The sequence below is a fragment of the Seriola lalandi genome, unplaced genomic scaffold (genome assembly GCF_002814215.2).
Source record: "Seriola lalandi dorsalis isolate HSWRI2012SDOR001 ecotype SW California unplaced genomic scaffold, Sedor1 jcf7180002054901, whole genome shotgun sequence".
Taxonomy (NCBI): domain Eukaryota; kingdom Metazoa; phylum Chordata; class Actinopteri; order Carangiformes; family Carangidae; genus Seriola; species Seriola lalandi.
The window spans coordinates 2,416,305-2,439,248 of record NW_019525453.1 but is presented as its reverse complement, the minus strand read 5'-3'; the positions used below and the strand labels follow the sequence as shown (position 1 = coordinate 2,439,248).

General features: G+C 43.5%; 1 protein-coding gene across 3 annotated transcripts in view; it reads left to right on the top strand.

The window, feature by feature from the left end:
* Positions 1-481: 481 nt before the first annotated feature.
* Positions 482-22,944, top strand: part of evlb (Enah/Vasp-like b) — a 43,467-nt gene continuing 21,004 nt past the window's right edge. For 2 of the 3 annotated variants that reach the window (XM_023430025.2, XM_023430024.2), the window contains exon 1: positions 11,425-12,162. In XM_023430025.2, coding sequence (XP_023285793.1) covers positions 12,068-12,162 — 95 coding nt within the window. In that variant the 5' untranslated portion in view covers positions 11,425-12,067. Of the gene's footprint in view, positions 877-11,424; positions 12,163-22,944 lie in introns of those variants that run through there. The other variant, XM_023430026.2, reaches the window with a different exon arrangement.

The following is a 22,944-nucleotide window of genomic DNA, read 5'->3' as shown; positions in this document are numbered from 1 at the left end:
GTAGAACACAAACACACACACACACACACACACACACACCGAACACACACACACACCAATAATAATATAGTTCTGTCTCTGCAGGGTCTTAAAGGCTTAAAGTATTTGTAGTAATCATGGTATTTTATATCCAATCACATCACTGATATTCCTATGAAACTCTTTAATGTTGTGCAATGCAATAAAATAATTCTGTTTTGTTCTGGAAACCAAAAAAAGATTTTCTTCTTTTCTTTTTTTTTGACCGAACTTTTTTTTTTTTTTTCCCTCAAAGAAGTCGGTGTACGTTTGTTTTCTACACCTGCCTGCACGGTAGCTGCAACACCAGACCGAGGGCGCTACCGTGCAGCAAAACCACACAGACTTGAATATTTCAGCAGCCTGGCCCCCGCCACACACACACACACACACACACACACCCACCCACCCCCCACCCCTCTCTCCCTCTCTCCATCCAGCCTCCCAGTGGTTGAAGGGAGGAAAAGATGGCACCTCAGAAGCCGCTGTCAGATACTCCGCCCGGCTTCTCGTCCTGCGGACAGCGGCGTGCTGCGCTTTGAAATGGCCTCAACCGAACCACCAGCCGCCTGACAAACACCGGGGAACAATTATATATTTTGTAAAAGACAGACCTGAATACTGTGGGCATCCGTGTAGCATTTTCCACACCCTGTCGCCTTTTCCACCCTCAACATCTGCCCATCCAGCCGGCTGCAGGCTTCGCTGGCAGCATTGCTGTTTTTTATTAAAACACCCAAAGCCGCTGCTGCTGGATCTGGATCCTTTTTTTATACTCGAACTGAACTCAAGGGCAAAGCAGTGAGCAGACAGACAACATTATCCATCTCATTCAGACGGACAGGAGAGGAAGATGAGGTAAGCAGAAGCACGCGTTGCTCTTTAGCTGCACAAAAAGCGCAGACTGCTGTGATTCTGCTGCGCATTACTCTGGGATATTAAAGGTAAACATCGACATAAGCCAGAACATCCTATTAACAGACATGCTGTTCGTTTAATGGGCGCAGCTCGGTCCAGAGGCCTGTGATGGACATGTTACCGCAGCACAAAAGGTGTATCACAGGAACACGCGCTTCTATTGACCGGCAGGTCACCTGTTGGGCGACAGATTATACACCTTTAAGAGGAGCTGGTCTCAGAGCAGCATGTTCACATTCCCACAGATACTAACGCAGAGCGAGCAGGCTTTGATATGAAACCATCTAACATCTCTGACTCCAGCTCCTCTCTGATGTGTCACGTGGAGGTTGTCTGCAGAGAGAACGACGTGTTGTCATGGAAACCAGACTATGCTTATACTAATTGGGATAAGCATTACTATCCTTCATTGCAACAGAGATCTGATCACTGGATTTACACAGCAATCACATGCCTTTATTCTACTTAAACACACCTCTGTGTGTGCAGCACGCGCGCGCACGCACGCTCACACACACCTTCCCAGCTGGGAACCAATCAGCTGCTAGTGTTCATTATGGCATCCAGACACAGCTGTGTCAGGGATGCAAGCATTGGGTTTACTGGCTGACTGTGAGAGCCTATCAGGTGAGATGTTACTGCCAGGGCCCAGCCGTGCAGCCAGTCAGCTGCAAGCCTGCTGCTACACAGGGTGGGTGGGGCACCAGTGTTTGGCACAGGTTCACCATGAACAGGAGGAATCCTGAGCCCACTCTAATTGCTGCTGGCACTGAAGTCTGTTTGTGAGAGTATGTGTGAGTGAATGTGCCCCAAGGTCAGAGTGGGATTTTGCCACCAGGGTGCCTGTAGGTCAGTGTCTGTTTTAACAGTTAAACCTCCCCCCTCAGTGTCTCACTGCTTTCCTCTGTGCTGCTTCCATCTCCTCTGTCTTCTCAGCTCTATTTTATACCGATGGTACCACACACACTTTCATGTGACTTGACATGCTCTTGCGTAAGGCTCTCTGTAGTCATGTATGTTAATACTGCAGTCTGCTGAATGGAAGATGGTGAATTAGACGAAGTGCCCAGTGACTTTTACCATTTATCATCATTTTGGTCTGGCAGGTCGTCACGTTAAGCACACCACAAGTTTGCAATGCCACTGTTAATTAAGCTTCATAAACAGGCAGTGAAATGTTTTCCCAGAGATTTAATAGATTTCTTTTTTTTCTGGGGTGTTCTTGCTGCTTTACTACAGGCCATGATCTGGTTTAAATTTCTCCAATAATAAAGTATATCAACAACACACTCAAAAGTCGAGCAGTTTTAGTATGCATACTGACTATATTTTATTTTGTCACTTGGGCAAAAAACTGCTCAGTCTTATTATGTAGTGTGCAGTTAAGGAACAGCTTTAGTCCTGCATTTTGAGGGAACTTACCCTCATCAACACGGCAAAAACGCACTGACTGGGAGATGTACTCATACCTGTGTGGATCCAGTTCATATAGATCCATAAAACAATGCCAGTCAAAGAAGAGAATCTGTGTTTTGATCTGAACTACCCTGACAAGCTGTCTGCTGATACACTTGCTTTTTTAAGTTTCTGTCTGACGGCCGTTTAAACACACAGCTGTGTGATTTACGATGAGTGATTCTGTGCTTTGCGGAGGTGCTCTGTAGGTGGCAACATAGACTGTGACTCACCACAACAAGCCAGCACCTCGTACAGTTTGTTGCAGCTCAGCTGGAAGCAACTGACTGTGTCTCTGGTTGCGAGTGCACGGTTTTTTTATTCGCTTATACATTTGTACCTGCATCGGTCTCAGCGTTTGTTGTGACTTAAAGTAAAATGGTTCTGTTGAGTGGGTGTGACAGTGTCAAACGGCTGATCTGGTAGTGTGTGTGTGTGTGTGTGTGTGTGTGTGTGTGTGTGTGTGTGTGTGTCTTTGCTGCAGTCCTGCTATAGTATGCATGTTAGTGGGACACAAACTGTTGTTTTGTGATGTGATCTAATGAGCATTGGCCTCAGTGCTGTGAGCTGCCTTTCAAGCATACTTTAGTCAAGGTCAGATACTCTGCAGTATCCAGGCAAGGAATCTAGGAAACTAAGTTATTTTGAAGTGTTTTTAAAGGACCCAGGTCATTGCTAGGGTTTGGATGTAATATCAGCATAAAGTATATATATCCAATCACATCATGTAAAGTTTATTAGAAGTATTTCCTAGAATTAAGATCAAGTTTTAAATTGTTTAGTTTTAAACAACAAGTTTTAAAGTGTAATATTTCTCATACGACACTCTGGCTTTGCAGAATAGTCTCCTCTGCTAATTAGGAAATTAACAGCCATATTTCATATATCCTCTAATATCAGTGTTTGAATTTGGTTTTAAAATCAACCAACTGCAATGCTTGACAGATTTTGGTATCTAATCCCATCTGGTGTTTTCTTTTTTTCGATTTCGGAGAGAGTCTTTAGCAGCGCTGTTACTGTGTCTGCTTCTCATTTATCAAGATTAGTTGTATCTGTTTCAATTATCCCCAGCTGTGGAGACGTGGAGGGTGATGTAGGTCTCTGGGGGAAAGTCTTGAGACAGTGAAGCTGGGGTTGGTGATTCTTGTCAGGGATTCATTTTGAGGGACTGATCCCTGACTTGATGGAGCCTGTCTGTCTGATTCCTCTTCTGGAGGCTGGACATTTTATCTTCACAGTTTCCTTCTCCACCATCCATCCCTCTCCCCCACTGGATGGTTAATAGGCTGTTGTCCATGTTAATCCTCTGGTCTGACACAATGGCAGCTCTTGGATTTATAATGATGCACTTGTTTGTTGCTCAATACAGACACTGTCTTGACCTCTTGACTGCTCATACTTAATTGCAGACCTCAGCGCTGTAATGGGAATACACAGACCTGATAACAACAGTCTTTTTGTGAACACAAAGATCTAAAATTGGTTGACTATAGATCACTGGACAAAATGGCACATGTCCATTTCTAGAGATGGGAATGTTAATTGACTGGTTGGTTGGTGAAATATCTCAAAATCTATTCGCTAAATGTTCCTGTTAGGATGAACTGTAGTAACTTAGAGGTGAGAGATTTTCAAAGTGGGAGTCGGGCCTCACCAGGGGGGCTCCAAACAGTTCCGGGGGGGGGGGGGGGGGGGGCTCAGTGAATGAAAGGGAAAAAATATTACAAATTATTACGTTTTCAAAAACACAGCAGCAAGTACAAGTGCTACTCTGTTGTTCTCAGGTGAGGCCTTGTGTGGCTGTTAGCTACATGTTAACTGGCGCATAACTAAACGATCTCTTTGTACATTTACTTGTGGCTGACCCACCGCTCTCATGAAGTCTGACAGCAGGATTGATGTGCGGTCCTGCCTGCAGCCCACCTCCCCCGTTTGCGTGGACTGGAGTGTTTCATTATGCTCTGAAAGTGATGTGCGGGCTCCATCGATCCAACATCATCACCGCTGTCTGATGTGTATTGACAGGAGCAGTTGGTGGAATGTGTGTGACCCATATGAATACCGACATTAGTAGTGACTGTGCACTGTGTTCATGCAGGACAAAGGCGAACTTGCGGAGGTGAGCTCGTGCTCACCAACAGGCGGTCTCATGCAAATGTGAAAGTGAATGCACGAGTGCATGAGTGTGTTTTAAGATGAGGAGAGGCTTCAAAGAGGTTGCTGGTGTGAGAGGATGATGTGTATTTCCAAAATACACTGAAACTGTAGACCAGTATTCAGTGTATCTGGTGCCTGATGTGAAATAAATCATGGAAATGTCATGGTTTATGTCCTGCTGTACACGAGTGGCAGTGGAGGTCAGATTTCTCTCAGTGCGTCGTTCTCACAGCACAGCTGTGCGCTTTGAAGTTGCACAGGTGTGTGCTCTTGATTACACCCTCCTATAAAGTTACAACCTTAAAGTTGAGGTATTTTTACATGTTGTTCCAGAGATGTTGGAAATTCTGACTAACTCTGAACCGCAGGTATTGAGGACACAGTCATCTCACGTTCCCTCGACATGATAAACGCTGTTCTGCTTTTTAAGACATTTATGATCCTAGAAATAAGTACCACCATCTGGTGAATATTTAAAGCTGCTATCATAAATATTTTTGCATGAGTGTGTATGTGAAAGGACCCTCACATAACTATCCCCTGATCCTCCTCAGATCCTCCTACAGAGCAATGTAGCATCTTTGTTACTGACACTGTCACCAATCTCATCATCGTCATTTCCAAACACAGAGATGCAGCTGCTTCCAGCTCTGATAAACGCTACCTGCAAAAAAACGGCAGACAGACTAAGTTAGCGATAGCTGGTGAAGAAAGTGGAGCATTTAGCAGCTGAAGAGCTGCTAAACGTTTGTGGAGACCAGAATTGCGATTCGTATTATTTATTTACAAGTTAATCTTAGCTGTTTGCCATTTTGACAAACATTGACTACCACCATTGATTATTGATGACTAGCTTTATTCACTACTACTATTAATAATACTAATAATGTTAGATCATTTTGATGGGTGATGCACTAATTTACACTTAATCAAAAGCTAGTATTGATAATATATAACAGTAATGCCACACAGATAGATTACAGATTTGTGTAAATAGTGAGAAATTGGTTTATATGAACATATTTGAGCAGATACAAAATGTTCACAGTGAATGTATCTGAGGAACTTGTTTCCTGCATGATTAACTTTTTCTTGATGGTGTTTAGGCAACTCACAGCACTTAATGTTAATAGAAAGGAGGTTATTAAATACTCTGAAGCTGATGTGAACCTCTGGCCAGATGTTCTGCCCTGTGATTTGTACACCCATCATCCACCCCGACCACCTCCCTCTGACTTGTGTGCCACACTGGACTGGAAAACATGTAGCCACTGAACATAAACCAGGCGGCAAGGCGGGCTTCAGTCCTGTAGTCTCTCTACAGAGCTGCGATGCCTTTATTGCCTGTCATCAATTATCGCATTCATTTTGCTCTTGCCAGTTACTCTGTAAACCAAGCTTCCTGAGAAAGATTTTGTTAATAATAAACAGACATGTGTGACAGTGAACGCTGAAAGTTCAGTGCAAGTCGCTGGCTGATCGCTGTTTAGTTTCTCTGTTTGTTCAGGGAAAATTAATGGACCTCCAGTGACTTGCATATATTTATATGTTGCAGAAGCTGTAGCGCACACATTGTACCATGATGCTGCAGCCACGGCACATCTGTGAGTAATAACAGCCACGTTTTGTCATAACACAGTCCGACACACGCAACACAAAATGGAGAAGGATGTTGCACACTATGATACATCCAGTGTCAGGTGCGAGGTCACATGTCTTGTCTCTGTTGTGAATCTATATAATAACACGGTGCATTCTGGGTGAAAACAGTGTGGCTCATGAGTCATAATTATGCACATTGAGGCATCAGGAGGCAGAGCGACGAGGCTGATCTACACAGACGCGCGCGTGTGTTTAAGAGAGAGAGAGGTAATCAAATCTTTGTGAATGAGAGGGAAATCGCTCGCTCTTCCTTTCCCCCGCTCCGTCTCCCTTCCCCCTCTGTATCTCCTGCCAGCTCCCATTGGTGTGTGGCGTAATTAAAATGATCGGCTCATGTGAGTCAGACGGTGTGTGCATGCTGCCTCCGTGTGTATGTGTGTGTGTGTGTGTGTGTGCACGCTCGCATTTGTTTGCAGCTGAAATTCAATCCCCAGGCCTGTGAGGATGAGCCAGTGTGAGTTAACAAAGAGGACAGGAAACGTCAGAGATCTTTAGACTCCTATCTGTCACACCTCTCACACTCATTTAATCCCCTTTCTTTCTCCCCCTCACTTTACCTCGTATAGCGTGACTGCATACAGGTGGATTGTGGGTGTTTGTGGGGATGAGGGGGGAGTGGGGAGTCAGATTGGATTATACAGAACTACATGTGACTGGATAGCAAGAAAAACGTACAGTGTAATCTGTATGTATTCGGACAGTGACACATTTTTGTTGTTTTGTCTCCACTGGAGACATTGGATTAGAACATTGACAATGAGGTCAAAGTGCCACGACTGAGCTTTAATTTGACTGTGTTTACATCCACAGCGGTGAACTGTGTAGGAATCCTAGCTGTTTTTAACCATAGACTCTTTATTTAGCGAACCAGCTAAACGACTGGCTGCTCAAGTGCTTCTTGGGGCTTCGTGGGTGTGTGTCATGTTGTCATGACGTCAAGGTCACGGGGTCATTTGTGTCGATGCGGGTAAAACATGATGTCATGAGGCTGAAATATCAGAGCAAATTAGAAACATTACTGAAAAAGTGTGTGTGTTGAAGTCAATTAATCAACTTGGGCTCAGCGTAGTAGCAAGAAATGACCTGGAATGACCTGGAAAACCACAGAAGACAAGTGCAGTGGATAAAAGAGGAGCAGTTGAACTGTCCAGCAGGTAAAGAACAACCTCCAGAATGAAAGTGAAGATGTATAAATATCAAGACTCTTCATTTCTTAAGACAGATTTTAAAGGAAGTTGGTGCTTAGCATTTGTAAATATTGGATTCTCTATTAAATGTGTGTATTATATATACTCTGTGTGTGTGTGTGTGTGTGTGTGTGTGTGTGTGTGTGTGTGTGTGTGTGTGGGCGGGGGGGGGCATATTATGTGCACATACCACACATCGTCATCTATGCAAGTGAGTGACTTGTCCACTCGGTGACAGTGCCTTCATGTGGTGTGTGTGTCAGCGTGTGTCAGTGTGTGTCAGTGTATGAATCATAGGAAACAGACATGTAAGTATGTCAGCATGAAGTTTTGTTAAATTCACTGTGGAGCGGATGCAGATGTTTCATGCAAAATTTTTACGCTCTTTCACGAAGCTTACATCACAGTGATGCCAGATGCTGGACAACTGCACATCCTCACACTCAGGCAGAATTAAATACACTAAGAGGTGGCCTGATACATAAAAATGAATGAGGTGGGAGACAGAGGCAAATAATGCAGGCACCTACCAACCAGTCAGACACGAGTATTTTCAGAAGCCGTAAATCTTGAACTCGATGTTGGACATGATCTGCACAATTTACAATGGCTTTATAATAAAGGTAACCTAGTGCTCATCGGAGTACACACAGGAGTACATGTCATTAGCTTTGTGTATCCTCTGACAACATCTGCTTTTGTTCATTCTGCGGTCTGAGATCTCTGCGGCGTTGCATCACCTGTAAAGTCAAATATGAACTGCATTGGACTGGATTGTGCCGTTGTGCTGTGCTTATAAATGCTTCTTAAAAGTGACTACACAGCAGCTTCCAGTGAGTCATGTGTTTGAGTTTGGCCATGTAAAGGAGCTGAAACTCAAATCCCTCCTAGCTTTACAGCCTGTAGCTGCATGTGTGCACATTTTCCCTACACTCGCTCATCAGCATCGTTCCCTTTGCTTTGGGTGATTCACCCATTTCATTCACCCCAAAGCTCTGTCACACACACCCCCCCCCCTTCTATCTTGTCCTCCCTGCCTCACTCCCTCTCTCTCTCTCTCTCTCACACACACACACACACACACACACACACCTTCACTCAGTCATGCTGTGTGACCGACAGAAGGCCATACCTCCTGCTGTATGCTAATAGCCAGGCTGATACTCATTTTGCTGCCCTCTCTCTCTCTCTCTCTCTCTCTCTCTCTCTCTCTCTCTCTCTCTCTCTCTATCTCTATCTCTCTTTCTCTTTTACACACACACACACACACACACACACACACAGTCAATGGAAACGGAGGTATGTGGCTTTGAGGATTAGCATAGGTCTAACCTGAGAGAGAGAGAGAGAGAGAGAGAGAGAGAGGGGTGGGGGATGGGTGTACTGTAAGTGTAAGTGGAGGCTGGATGTCCTTTCATCCTTTCACCCTCTCCTCTTTTCTGTCTCCATCTTTATCTCTCCTCTGTTTCCCTCCCCCACGTTCTTGCCCTTACCCTGACTCTCTCTCTCTCTCTCTCTCTCTCTCTCTCTCTCCATCCAGCTTATCCATCACACTCAGAGGCATTTAACTCTCTCTACCTGTCTGTCCATCTGTCCTCTCCTCTATCCCCTTCCCCTCTCTTCCCCCACCCTCATCTCTTTACTGTAAAACCATTCTTCTTCTCTCCCCCATCTGTGACCCCTGATCTGTCATTCTGCTCCTTTTTTTACCTCCTCTAGTTTTTCTTGTGCTTTCTGCTCGGTGACACAATTTCCCCTTTGCTCAGAAGGAGACACAGACTCTTACATCGTCCATCGTGACATGTAGAATACGATGGTAAACAAGTCCTTCACAGTTTTTTTCTGCCTTTTCACAGAGAGAAAGTATTCATGCGTTCGCTTCAATCGAAATCGTCCACTGTGCTGCTACCGTTTCAAAGTTAGTCACTGAGGAGTTTAGGACATAAGACTGCTGCCCATGGCGTGCTGCAGATTCAGTAGGAAAGCATGTCATTAATTGATTTCACTGTCCTGTGCACAACTCTGTGTGGACACATACTGGCCACGGGAATAGTTCACGTAGTGTGTAAACCCATATAAAACCTCACAATACTCACACATGGGAAAAAAAACGTCCTTTCAAGAAGCGATTCTGTCTCACATTCAACTTTATCCTCTTATTTTACAGAAAACAAGACAAAATGCTGCCAGTACCGGTCGAGTGAGAATCATTTATGTTGTAGAGTCTCTTGTGTCATGAATTTTCCAGAGACAGATGCTGGCAGAGAAACTGACACACATGCCACGGATTTTACATTTCTGAAAAGACTTGATTCACATCAGAAACTGATTAAATCATTTCACTGCTTCAGCAGATTTGTTTTGGCTTGTAATAAGAAAATTAAATTTTGGGTCTCAGTTGGAGACTAGATGCTTAATTACAGAAATCAGATTATACAACATCTGCCCAGTGGTGGTCTGACCTGAAAGACTTCTGGTCTCAGCAACTGAAATGAGCGTTGGGATGCAACAGTTGTGTATTGTATTGTGTGCAGTATGTCATAGTGGAAGACAAACAAAAAAAACTAAAAGACAAAGGCAGAATAAGTTTTATTTTGAAGTTCATGAGGATTACCGCTCAGCCTGTGAAAACAGATGTTTAACCTACATGAAGCTTCAGAGGAGCTCATAAGAAATAACCCTGGTGATGTCATTAAGGTCATTCTGGCCTGTACCCCAACCAGAAGTCTTTCTAAACGGGAGGCATGGAGTTAGTAAGACAGAGGCGTTTACCAGGTAATGGAAGTCTAACAGTAGATGCTTTTGAGTTGCATTATGGGAAATGTATGATTTTGGAGCTTTTTGTTAAACGTGACTCTTCCAAGCCTCCAAAGAGCAATACTGAATTTCTGGAGTACCTCTCTAATTCTGCGCAGACATTGCTGTGGAGCTGTAATGAAGCCTCATTCCTGCGAGAAGGCGACATGATGCAACTTATTGTAAGCAGACATTTGCAACTTGAAGTAAGTATGTTTTTCCGGGGTCTTACAAATATGAGAACTTATTTCACACGGATGTAAGAGGAAGAAGGATGAAATTTTATTGGCACAAAGATTTGTGACAAAACACTGGCAAGTAAACTTCACTGAATTGCTGTCAAATTGCCATGTTCCCTGCCGTCCACACCGATTACAGAGCAAACCATGTCATCCAACAGTTCTATAGTTAGTCCAATCAATCAAATTGGCTCCTGGCAAAACACAGCAGGGCAGATGTGGGTGTTGAGAGCGGGGTGAACAGTACTAGAAAGAGACCACGGCTGGGATATTTTCCTGGGATGTCGGAGGATGTACAGTAAATATGGGAAGGATTTATTTGTTACTGGCAAGCCGCTGTGATGTGGAAGCTACCCAGAAGATTAGTGTTATGGCCACACACACCACTTATATCACATTTAATCTACATGCGTTGGATACATGGAGCAGGGGAATATTAAAGGGGCAAACGTTGGCATTACACACTCAAATTTAGTTGCTCATTATTGTCTGACCCATGTCACACTGATGCATTATTTCATTTAATTTCATTCAGTTTTACAGCTTATGCACATGTACGTGTATCACCATGTGTGTGGTTTACATTCATTGTGTTCACAGCCAATTGAACCAAGTTTCAACAGAAGGTTGTATTGCCCTTTCTCTCTCCACCTGTGCCCTTTTCTGTTAATGAACATCCAGTATAAGGTTTCAGATCAGTGTGTGTGTGTGTGTTTGAGAGAGACTGTGTTGCATCCAGAGCTCCACCCAAGCTTGGCATGCCACCTCAAATCATATGCGAGAAAAGACGGGAACCATCAGATGAATTAAAATCTGTTGCTCCTCCTCCTCGCCTCTCTTCCCTCTCTCCATGTGGGCTTACGCATCCTCGCCTCGGCCAATCCTGCAGCCTGGCACGGAGAGTGGGGGGGGGGGGGGGGCAAGGGGGGGGGGTGAGAGGGAGGAGGTAATCCAATGAGACACAGAGAGGAGAGGCAGTGCGAGGGCAACGCCTCACAGCACCGGGAATCTCTCTCTATCTCCATCTCTCTCTCTTTCCCCCCTTCCTCTGTCTCTGAAGCGTAAAAACCAAAGGACTCTTATCTCCCATTCAGTCTCCTCTGTATGTGGCTGAGGGATACTCTCACATTTTTAAGCCTCTCTTTCTCCCACAGTTCAAATTTTTTTGTCAATTTTTAACTAATTTTGCATCTCTACTTTCTCAAGGATGAATTTTTGACTGAAAAACCAGGATTATTTTTGGTGTTTCCTGATTCTTTAGGAGGCGGCATCTTTTACTGAAGTCATCTTTGTTCTTGTGCTCACAGCTGCTGAGTGTACAGTGGCTGCTAGTGGGGAAATAGGTTAGTGTGCCTGTGTGTGCCCGGGCAGCAGAGGTGATTGAATGTTGAGTGCACGGAGGATACGAAGAGGAGGGGGATGCCTTCCTGGCGGTAGCATTCTGTAGCTCTGCAACAATTTGGGGAGAAGGTGACTGGGGATGCTTCCAGTGAACTCCGACCTTTAGTCAAACTGTCAGCGACGAAGAAAAAGACAAAGGAAAAAGCAACTGACACAACAAATACAGACATTTGTTCCATTTTATTTTTAGCCGCGGAGCAGGGCTGACCTGTGTGTCCGCTGTGTGTGGACACCATGGACATCAACCTTCAGTCGCACCGATTTTACTTCCCCCAGATCTACTGTGCTGAACCGGGGGCACAGCCGCAGCTCACTGAGTTCAAAGTCAGGTAAGCCTCCAAGGGCGGGAAAGGTGTTTATGATGGATCCGCCAATAGATAAGAGATCCATCGCTCATTCCTGAATGGAGGAGCCGTCCAGGTCTTATGTCTACATTTGCTTTTGTCAGTATCAGGTGTCTTTTAGATCCACCCAAAATGTAGCTAGAGCTTCATGATTGTCCAGCAGATCCCCAGCTGCTGCATATGAAGCGTTTCTGTGTATGATGAGTGCTGCTGTGAGCGGCTGGTTGCCCTTGCAGGGGGATGGGGCTGCATGCTAATGTGTTAGCTAGCTGTGCAGAAAAGTGTTAGGCTCCTGGGAGAAGCAGAGGGCATTGATGGCCTATGAAGGAGCTTGCCAAGTTTGGACGGAGGGGGTAACAGTGCCGCAGTTGTGTTATGTTTGCATCCAGGGCCCTGTGGCCGCTGTAGCCCTCTTGTTGGCTGCCTCTGTGGCTCTTTTGTTCTCTGTGTTTGCATCTCTCGCTTTCTTTTTCTGCCACTCTTCCTCTCCAATCAAAAAAAAGTGCTCAGAGTGGCTTGTTGAATCCACAGCCGACGCCTGCCGTCATGGTCGCAGAGCGCTCAAAGACGCATGCTCAGATATGCAACAGCTTCCCTGCTCTTTGTCTTGTTGAGGTGTAATTGTGCAGAATGGAGCTGTTGCATTCAGGCGTGTAAGAAGTCAGACCTGATGCTGCGTGACGTCCACACAAGAAAATGTTTGTTTTCTCACGTAAATGAAGCACATGTTATTATTTTTGCCATATGTCTTGTATCCATCACCATCCATCCATCCATCCATCCATCCATCCATCCATCTCTGCATCCATAGCTGTAGATTTCCTTGTAATCTGGTGTGCGATACATTTGACGATTCCTCCTCTAACAGCTCTGATTAGTGCAGCTTTAAGGGACTCAGCTAGAGTTTTGCCACACTAAGCAGCTTTTTAGTTTGGCCGGTGCTCCGGGCTGGAGCAGCTTTATGGGGCTACAGCGTGTCACTATCGCGGCCTGGCCGAGCTTCCCGATGGCGCCACGGGAGTCTGAGTCCGTTCACAGCGGGGCAGCATCACCAGGGGAAAGACAGAGAACACAATGAAACCGTGTACCCAATTCTTAAATTATCTGTATTACAAAATAAGGGGAAAACGAAATAAAGCTGCAGCTTTGCTCACTTCATTTAAGTTACCCTGGGGAATGACTTCATTTATCATCTTGTCACCTCTGGTGTGGTTCCATACATGTCATGCCTGCTCTCTTTAACCCATGTTAGTGTTTCGGTTTTTGGCCAGAAGTCTTATTTTCCCTGTTTAAAGGCTAATAAACAATTAAAGAGGTTCGATCCACTGTTGCCTCACCTCAGTGGCTTTCTATGAAATGACCACATCAGCAAACATCAGAAAATGTCAGCAAATATCAGTGTTTGATGTGTGTGTGTGTGTGTGTGTGTGTCGACTGCAGCTTCAATGGAAAAAAAAACAACTAAAAAACTACAGTCTCGCACATTTCCGGCTGTGCCTCACACCTCTCTTCTTGGCTGCGAGAGGGACACATAAGGGCGGCACACACATACACACACAAACCCTGCGTGCATTCATAGAGATTAAAGAGGTTTCAAGTGTGATGTGTTTTCACAAAACCAATTCAAGCCCTTAAGCAATATTACATTTCCACAAATCAGATTTTATGCAGTGAATACTCACTTTAACAGGCAGAGAGAATTTTTTGCACACACATAAACAAACAGGCTGCTGTATCTGTTCCTCTGCAGAGTAATCACTTTTCATATTTTTCCTAAATGTTAAAGTTCAGTACACTGTGAGCAGGAAATGGATATAGCTACGCAGCAGCATAATCCATATTATTAACAAAGCGAGTTTATTAGAGCTGGCGTGAGAGGGAAGGAGACGAAGAGAGATTGGAGATAGAAAAATGAGAAACCAAGAGAGACAGAGAGGAAGAGAGAGGGAGAGGAGGGAAATTGGATGAGAGGGAGAGAAAATACAAGACCAGGGGAGAGAGGGGGGATGGTGAGAAAAGCAAAGCTAAGCAAAAGGAAAAGAGAGTGAATTGTAAATGTGAGAAGGAAACGGTCAGATGGATGGATGTGGAATTAGAGGAGAAAAGAGGAGCTGGTGTGATTGTGGAAAAAAGAAATGAAAATATTTTTGATCATGGTTTCGGCATGGCACACGCCTTGGAAAAACCTTTGCGAGGGATGCTGGGATATTAGAGACAGCCTGGGCTCCATGGTGACCGAGGTAGACTTAGCCACAGTATAGCCAGATAACCATGACAACCAGCTCTGGCCTATCCATGAGAGCACACATACACAAAGAGTACATGTATGCACAGAGATGCACACATACAAAAAACAAATAGACAGAGAGAGAAAGAGGCCTGCTGCTTCAGTGCCTCCTCAGGCTGCAAGCAGAAGCCCAGCCTGCTTGGTAAAGTGTTGTGTGTGTGTGTGTATCTGTGTGTGTGTGAGACTGTATGAAAAAAAAAGTTTTTAAAGCAGCTCATAATTTCAGTTTAATGGTCTATATGTCAATTTTCAGCTGCTTGTTAGGGAGCAAAGCAGCCTATTTTGTTGGACACGTGTTTTGATTTTTATTGGCAAAAACAAAAACTTTAAAAAATTACTAAAATATTTCAAATGCTTCTGTCTGAGTCAAACAGAGAGAGAGAAAAAAGTTCACTAAATCTGAATGCCAAATAATAATTTTTTTTAAATTATTTATTTATTTTATATTTTTTATTTTAACCAATGTTAACATTGGCGATAATACCATTAGTGATGTGGCGGTGCTGAAGCTAGCTATCAGGTAGCTGCCATCAGCCATTAGCTATTAGCCGCTCTTCCCGTCAGGTGTGATTCACCGCTGGAACTCCAGTCGACATAGCAATAGATAATGTAACAAGCAAGATTTTAGCTAAATCAACTACTATTAACCACAAACGTTAGCCTAAACAAGATAATGTTAGCCTTTGTGAACGTTGTGTGTGGAGTGTTGCTACAACAGATGCCAGCTGTCGCAATTCACAAATAATAATGGAAACATTTTAGGACGTGAAAAGTTTGACAACACAAAGTTAACAAGTGAAACTCAGAGTGTGCAGATCCAGATGCCTGTCTTTGAGGTGCTTAGATAAGTTTGAGGTGTTTCCTCCTTTCATATGAAATGCTCTGTGACACTGTTTGCATACTGGCTTTTGGTTGCCTATAACTCGTCCCTGTTGATCAGATGTGATCAAATACAAAATATCTCTATACACGAATCTTGCTGTGTTTTTTTCCTTGCAGAAGTCATATGGTGCCTGCGGTCTCCTTCTCTTTGAGTTTGATTTCAGACGACGCAAATGATGTCACATTTTCAGAATATTGGCATTAACTTGGCGCTGAAGTGTTGGTTCTCATGACATATCTCCTCACAAGTAAAGGCAGGAGCTTTATGAAACTGCAGCTGCGAAATTGCTTCGAGGTCAGGGTGGGTTTTTGGGTCAGAAAAGTATTAAATCGTGATAAGAGAGATTGTTCTTTCTTTCCTATTTCCTGTTGGTAGTAATATTTGGTTTCATTTAACCGTGACAATTTTTTGCTAACCTGAGCAAACTAGTTTTAGGTTTAAACCTAAGTAAACCTTAACCATAGCACTGGAAGATTAGAAGATGCTCAAATGAATCATTTATTTAACAGCACTGGCATGGCCCTGCTGATAGCGCTGTCAAATCATATTTTTGAATTAGTAGTAATAGTTTTGGAAGTGACAAACCTTGACTGTAGACCTTTTTTCACTGCTAACATTTGTGACTCGTCAGAGAAGGAGAAGCACAGGTGAAACAAATTTTTGTTAACGATGGGCCCAGTCATGACGGCGAGCCAGCATGAACAACCGGGACACTGGAAGTAGCTCACCTAAATGGAATGCGGTCGTTAATGTTTATCAATCACACCTGTGCTGTTGCTGCTGTGACGTGCTGAAATGTGAAAATCGGCCCACTTTGTTGTTCAGTTTAGAGAAACGTGTTGTGTTCAGCTAGAAAGTCACAGGTCATTTTTCATCAACTTACCTCAACATGGCCTGTGGCTGTGTAACAACAAGGAGATAAGGTTCTTCATGAAAGGAAAGGATGAGAAGAGAGGATCGTTGCTTTTTTCCCTAGTGTCTGATTAAATCACGATATCTTTGGATTTTCTGACCTCCCCACCCCCACTTAAAAAAAAAAAAGAAGGATTTCAGTTGTACTGGCCGATTCTCCCTTCAGCTCACCCACTTCATTCACCTTGAAAGCCTTTGACTTAAATCCTAGAGCTGCTGTAATGTAAGTTATTGCTTGAGGATTATGTCTTGGGTTGATGCAAGGGCTTTCTGTTTTTCAGGATTCCCAGAGGAGACCAAATGTCTGTGCTATTCCCTCAGCGGAGCGTGGTCTGACAGATTAGAGATGGTGTCCACTGCACTTGCATGTCAGATATAAGAAAGCACTACTGGAAATTTGTAAAATATTCTGGGTCGTTGAATCCGCTGACTGATGATCTGTGGCACAAATAGGATGACCGCATGTCCACGATCGGTCTGTGTGTTTTTCAGAGAAGGATGAGACTGCCAATTACAGATGCTTGTGAGTGAGTGCGTGAGATATGCAGACTATCAGGTCCTGCTGTGGTCTGCAATAGAGAGCACTTAACCTAATGGCCCTCAGCAAACGCTCAACTGTAAAATGGATCACATGTGAACATGTCTGCGTTGTGTGCGCTTGTGTTTGTGTGTGTGTTTGTGTGCGAGGCTCCACAGTAAGTAGCAGCAGTTAAATAGCATCATGGGGGAGAGAGAGCGCAGCCTCAGGGCATCTCCACAGCTTCCGTTTTCCCCTTCCCTCGACGCTTTCTTCTTCCACGGACGAGGAAGTGTTTCTTTTAGGCAGTCTGAGTGTTAATGCTCCAGTTACGCTCTCACCTACTGTCTTCTCTCAGCTGGGAAACTTCTTCCCCTCTACCAAATGGAGACGCATGCATTTTTTAAATCCGCCCCCGCTCTTCGCTGTACTCCATATCTTCTGTATCTCTCTGCCTCCTCTGTCTTCATTTCTTTTTTCTCCTCTCCTATCTTGCTCTCCATAGTTCATCCCTCTTTTCCTTGCTGTCTCTCTTCCGCTCAGCATGGGGTCTGAACGTCTTTGCCCAACCGTTTGATTCGTAGGTTCGTGCCTGGGCTGACTGGGAGAATGACTGACATCCCTACATGCATGCACACACATTCAGCAGTGGAGGTCAACAAAGTTTGAGTCCTCTAATATGTTTACAGTAGCACTCGGCTGCAGTTGGAGGTAGATGAGGACGGCCCGAGGCTCTAGACTTGGTATTAAACATTCCAGCAAATGCTCGTTAAGCCAAGATCAAGATTCCCACGAAGAGCAAACTAGACTGGAATGTCTTGGCTACTTGCTGGATTTGAAACCTTTAATGCCGCACATGGAAAAGAAATTAAAATGTTTTTTAAAGGAATAGTTTGCGTATTTGCTTTCTTGGTGAAAACAAATATGTAGCTGGAGGCAGCAGCAGGTTAGCTTAGCTCAGCATAAAAACTGGAAACATCTACCAGCACCTGTAATGCTCATTAATTAACACGTTTTATCTTGTGGTGCTTTTTGTTATAATTGGACAGAAACAAGCTAGTGGTATCCCCTTGCTTCCTGTCTTTATGCTAAGCTAAGATAAGCGGCTGCTGACTATATCTTTATATTGAATGGACAGACTGGTCGAGTGGTATGGATCTTCTCATCTAACTCTCAACAAGGGAGCGAATAACTCTATTTCCCAAAATGTCAAACTATTCCTTTAAGGTGATCCTCATGCACTTGCAGGATCCAGATCTGATCTGCATGCACCTTATCAAATCTCAGTTGTGTGTCAGGTTGCACTCAGTTCACCGCAGATTAACTTGTTTGTTTAATGCTGCAGTCAACTCATCAGGGATCTATTGACCATGTGTTGTCTCAGCCGATACTTATGTTATGTCACAGGATTTGTCCGTCTTTGCAGAGACATAAAGGACCATCCCAAGACTAAATCCTCCACCGCTGAGGCTCCCAGTTATTTTCCACTCTCTCTGCTCCCTCTCTGATATAAGCCAAGTGAGGTCAGACACAGACAGTCCTCTCTTTAATTTCTATTGTTCCGCCTGTCGTCCTCTCCTAGTGATGGGAGGATGCAATGTGGTGTAATGACAACAGTTAAAAGTAAGCTAGCCAGCTCGATTTTAGACCTTTTGTCCCAGCCGTTTTACTGATGTGACAACACGCCTTCAGGAGTTTTTAAATTTTGCACATGTGGCTCAAAACCATAATTGACGAAACTCTAACACACCACTTAAACTCTAATCTCAAGGCAAGATTTTCTCATGCATCATTCTTAATAATGCATGCAGGTTTTGGCCAAACATAAAAGTTCAGAGCACCTGATCTCACATTAAAACCTCTTGCTTCAGCCCTCCCTAGCCAGATTTCCCCACCGCTGTGCTGCCTTTTCAGAGGTCTCAGCATTAGCGCTCGGAGTTGAGGAAACTCTTAAATGCTTTATGCGATCATGTGGAGCAGCAGTAAAAGAAACCTCATCCTTGCACTCTCTTCATGGGCTTTCAGCTGGAATTAAACCATAAATTCAGACCTGTTTTATGAGACCAGAAGGTGGCTTTATTCCTTGTGCCTGTACCACATGACCTCTGTGGACTGTAAGAGACGTTTAAAGCTTTATTAGTGGTTTGAAAAGAGAACAACAAAACCCCCAAAGCAAGCCAACATGTACATTAGACACAGCAAAGAATCATAAATATCCTTTATGGTCTGCAGAAGCTGTCGTGTCTGCCTTCGAGGCGACGGGACAGCGGTTAGGACTCATATGATATTTCATAGCAGTACATACACTGTCTTACACACACTCCTGTGGATGCATACACCCGTGCTAATGCATGGTTGTAGCCTCATGAGACAGTTATTTGATGATCCGAGGAGAGACAGGCCATTGTGTAGTGTTGTTGCAGAGACAGTGGGGCCTGTAATTAAAGAGCAGACAGTCTCAGGGCTTATGTTGCTGTTTTTTATTTATATCTCACTGCTCATTCATCTTTTCTTCACAGCCATATTTTCTAGGCCAAGCGAATATTCCACTCCAGTTGTCATGCCAACAGATTAGCGTGTTCTTGCGTGGTCGTCAGTAGCATCTAGGTGTGTGTGTTTGTGTGCATGTGATGTCCCGTGTGTGTGTGTGTGTGTGTGTGTGTGTGTGTATGTGTGCGTGTGTGCATCTTCTCTACAGGGTCTCCAGGCTCTGGCATGCATTCAAATACACACAAGTTGAGTACACTCAAGTGCATCCATACACACGCACACACTCACAGACACACACTGTCTGATTAACATGGTTCTGAATTAGTCTTGTAGCAGGCTTCACATCACATAGTGGTGTACAGCATTAAAAATAAATATAGAAATGAATACTGTACTTCACACATATTTTCTGCTGAAGGTTTCATAAATGTGTTTTCCTTATTTTCCCAAGCATACCATAGATTTTCCCACCTTCCAACTCTGTCTTCGGATGATGGAAGGACTAGGAAGTGCTTGTTGGAAGCTCAGAGATTTCAGTATTAGTTGCCGAACAGCACTGAATTCACAAGCTCAATTAACCAAATAAACCCAAGTATTGTACAAATGTATATTTTGTCTGCATGATGGCACTAGATGAGAAGTCTGGGGCCTCTAAAGTCACCAGAATTTATCCTCTAGGGACCTTGAATATTTGAGTACCAACTTTTATGGAAGTGTGTCCAATAGTTGCCAAGATATGTCACTTAAAACCTCCGTCACTCACGGTGCCAATCCATCAAGCTATTTCACTGAATAAATGAAAGCTTTGATCTGCCAGTGGAGCCACAGAAAAATGTCAAAGTGAGCAGGATTTATCTACAAACACCTTGAATACCTTTACCAAATTATATGGCAGCCAAACCAATAGCTGTCAAGATATTTCGGTGGCACTAGAGGAAGAATCAGGGGATCTCCGAAGTCATTAGACTTGGATGTCTGAACCACATTTCATGGCAATCCATCCAAATGTTGTTGTTTAGATATTTTGCCTGGACCTAAGTGGAGGACACGTTGCTCTGCCTCTAGCGTGGTTAAAAACAGAAATAAATGCAATCTGTGATTCATGGGCTGAAACATGCAAACACACCGGCATGTTTCTCTATGTTGCTATTTTCTGGCTACATTATATTGACAGGAAATGTCCCCAACTGTGCCAGTGGTCTAAAACAGTGCACAGTCTGCTAGATTAGCTTGCGCAATAGCCTGCAAAATGCCTGCAAAAATTGGGCCAGAGAGAGATGATTTAAAACTCTGAGTCCACAGAGATGAAGTTTAAAAACCGCTGTTCTATTTTGGTTCTAATGTGCAGTGTCATATTCAACAATAATACTATTACGGAGTCACGGTACAGCTTTCCCATCTTCTCTGTTGGGTCACAAAATTGTCTTTCCTTAACTATAACATTTACACAAGCACAAAGTGAGTGACTATGATTTCCACACCAACTTGTAACCTAATTCAGCCAGGGTTAGTTATTTTTAGACTTTTCCTTTGCAAGCTGAGCAGTTTGGGTCGTTTTATAACTGTTTGTATTAGAGCCGACAGCCTGCTTGAAAGTCTGCTGTCAGTGCAGGCCCATTTTTCTCTCTTCTGAGTCTTCTGTCTCTTTTTAGTCTCCCTACTTCATTTTTTTTCCACCTCCCCCCCGTTCACCACCAAAACCTCAAATACGCAAGCAAGCAAGCTGCTTATGTAACTGGCCTGCAAACCAGCCTGACAGTTTACTTTCTGCGAAACAATTTTTCACAGATACATGCATAAACATGCTTCCACACATAAATACACAGTGATTTATACCATGGGACAGAAACATGCACTCTCACACACACACACACACACACACACACACACACACACACAATGTAATGCTATATTTCAACTCCTCTCTTACACAAATAAATTGAGGCATTCTTTTGGAAAGTAGAAAGAGTCAAGCTAGAATCTCATTTGCAGGTTCTATTGAAGATGGAGGGTCATATTAATGTGTTCGCATCAAATACACAGGCATTACTACTGGATCAGAATTATGTTTAATCTATATGTTTTATTTCAGGCACATACTTTTTACCACCACAAATTGTCTTCTGTTACACACATGATGGTTTTTCATCAACTCAATCTTCATTAATCACAGTGCAAGAAAATGAGTGGTCAGCTGGCCGCAAATCATCCTCACTGGCCCACAGGGGATGTGCTGCAGTTGCATTCGTGTGTGAATATTAGACTACGCAATTAATAATGTGTAAAAAAACTGCCATAATTACATATTAGTGGTCATATAATGCTCTTTATTTTTGATATTTCTTTAATTTTTTAACCATTTGGTGGCAGTCTCAACTGTCTCAACTGATCCTGCTGTTAAAATTGAAAACCAAATTTTTTGCAAATCCCACAAAATCCACCATTGCTGTATTAACCCTGGTCGTAGCACAAAGTGACACATCAAAATCCTGGCTGGTGAGCTAAATGCTAACATGCTATCCAGCTGGGATGAGGTAGTGCTCAGTCACAAAAGATCCCCAAGTTTGTTTCTATTTTTCTTCCTTACTATTTACTGTTTTCAGAGCTTTACTCCGAGTCAGTTAACAAGCTAATACTTGTTAATACTTGTTTGCTCAAGTTTTTTAAGGACAATACAAGTTGGTGATTATAACTGAAACAGAGAAGTTTCTGCTAAAAATAGAACATCTTAAGAAATACTGTAACTTATTTGCTTTCTTCAAAACATTTTTTAAGGCTGTGCTGTTGAGTTCTCCTTGTCCTTGTAGAATTTTTCATGCACAGAGAATACATTTGCATGTCAAAACTTTTTGATCATTTTACAAAGTTTCAGGAGAACAAGCTCCCTGTACGTTTTTGCAGAGCAAACACAGCTGACATCCAACACAGCGAGCTCTAGTTTCACAGAAGCTGCAGCAGCAACTGGGACAAACTCTGTCACTGATCGTGCATCTTTCCTGAGGTTGCAATTGACAGTAGATGAGTGTTTAGAGACTCAGATGGGAGCACAAATTAATGTCATTTAATCAAAGTGGCTCCTCATCGTGCCAACTGGCCCCTGTGGTTGGATTGCAGTGGCGATTTAGCTCAATTTATCCCATTTTCTATGAAAGCTGTGGTTTAGCTCAGGCTCAGGCTCATTGCTAATGTAGCTTTGCCTTGGCAAGCTTATAAATGTTTAAGGTGTCAGCTGCTCTTTTTGCTTTATGCAGCTTTGATGTTTCATGCAGATGATGCTCACATGTGCAGAAAAGAACACACACACACACACACACACACACACACACACACACACACACAAACTTGTATGCATATACAAGAAGTTTTTGGCCAGTTTGCAGGCAGAGGATTCTCCATCATTTTCCCCCTGTCTAGGAAAACAGAGCATTTTGTAAAGGAGTTAGACAAAAAGACAAACAGTTTGTGGTGACAATTGTTCTGCCAGATAACTCTCGGGATTTGGCCGTTCCCTCTAAGCAGCTGGCTGCGGGACACAAAGGCACTTTCTGTGATCTGCACTCCTCCTCTTTCATTACTACTGAACCATAAATACAAAAAAATCTTTACTACCTCAAGGTACACAGTGATCAAGTAAATGAGGGATGGACAAAAAGTGCTGAATATTGTTAAATCTTAAAT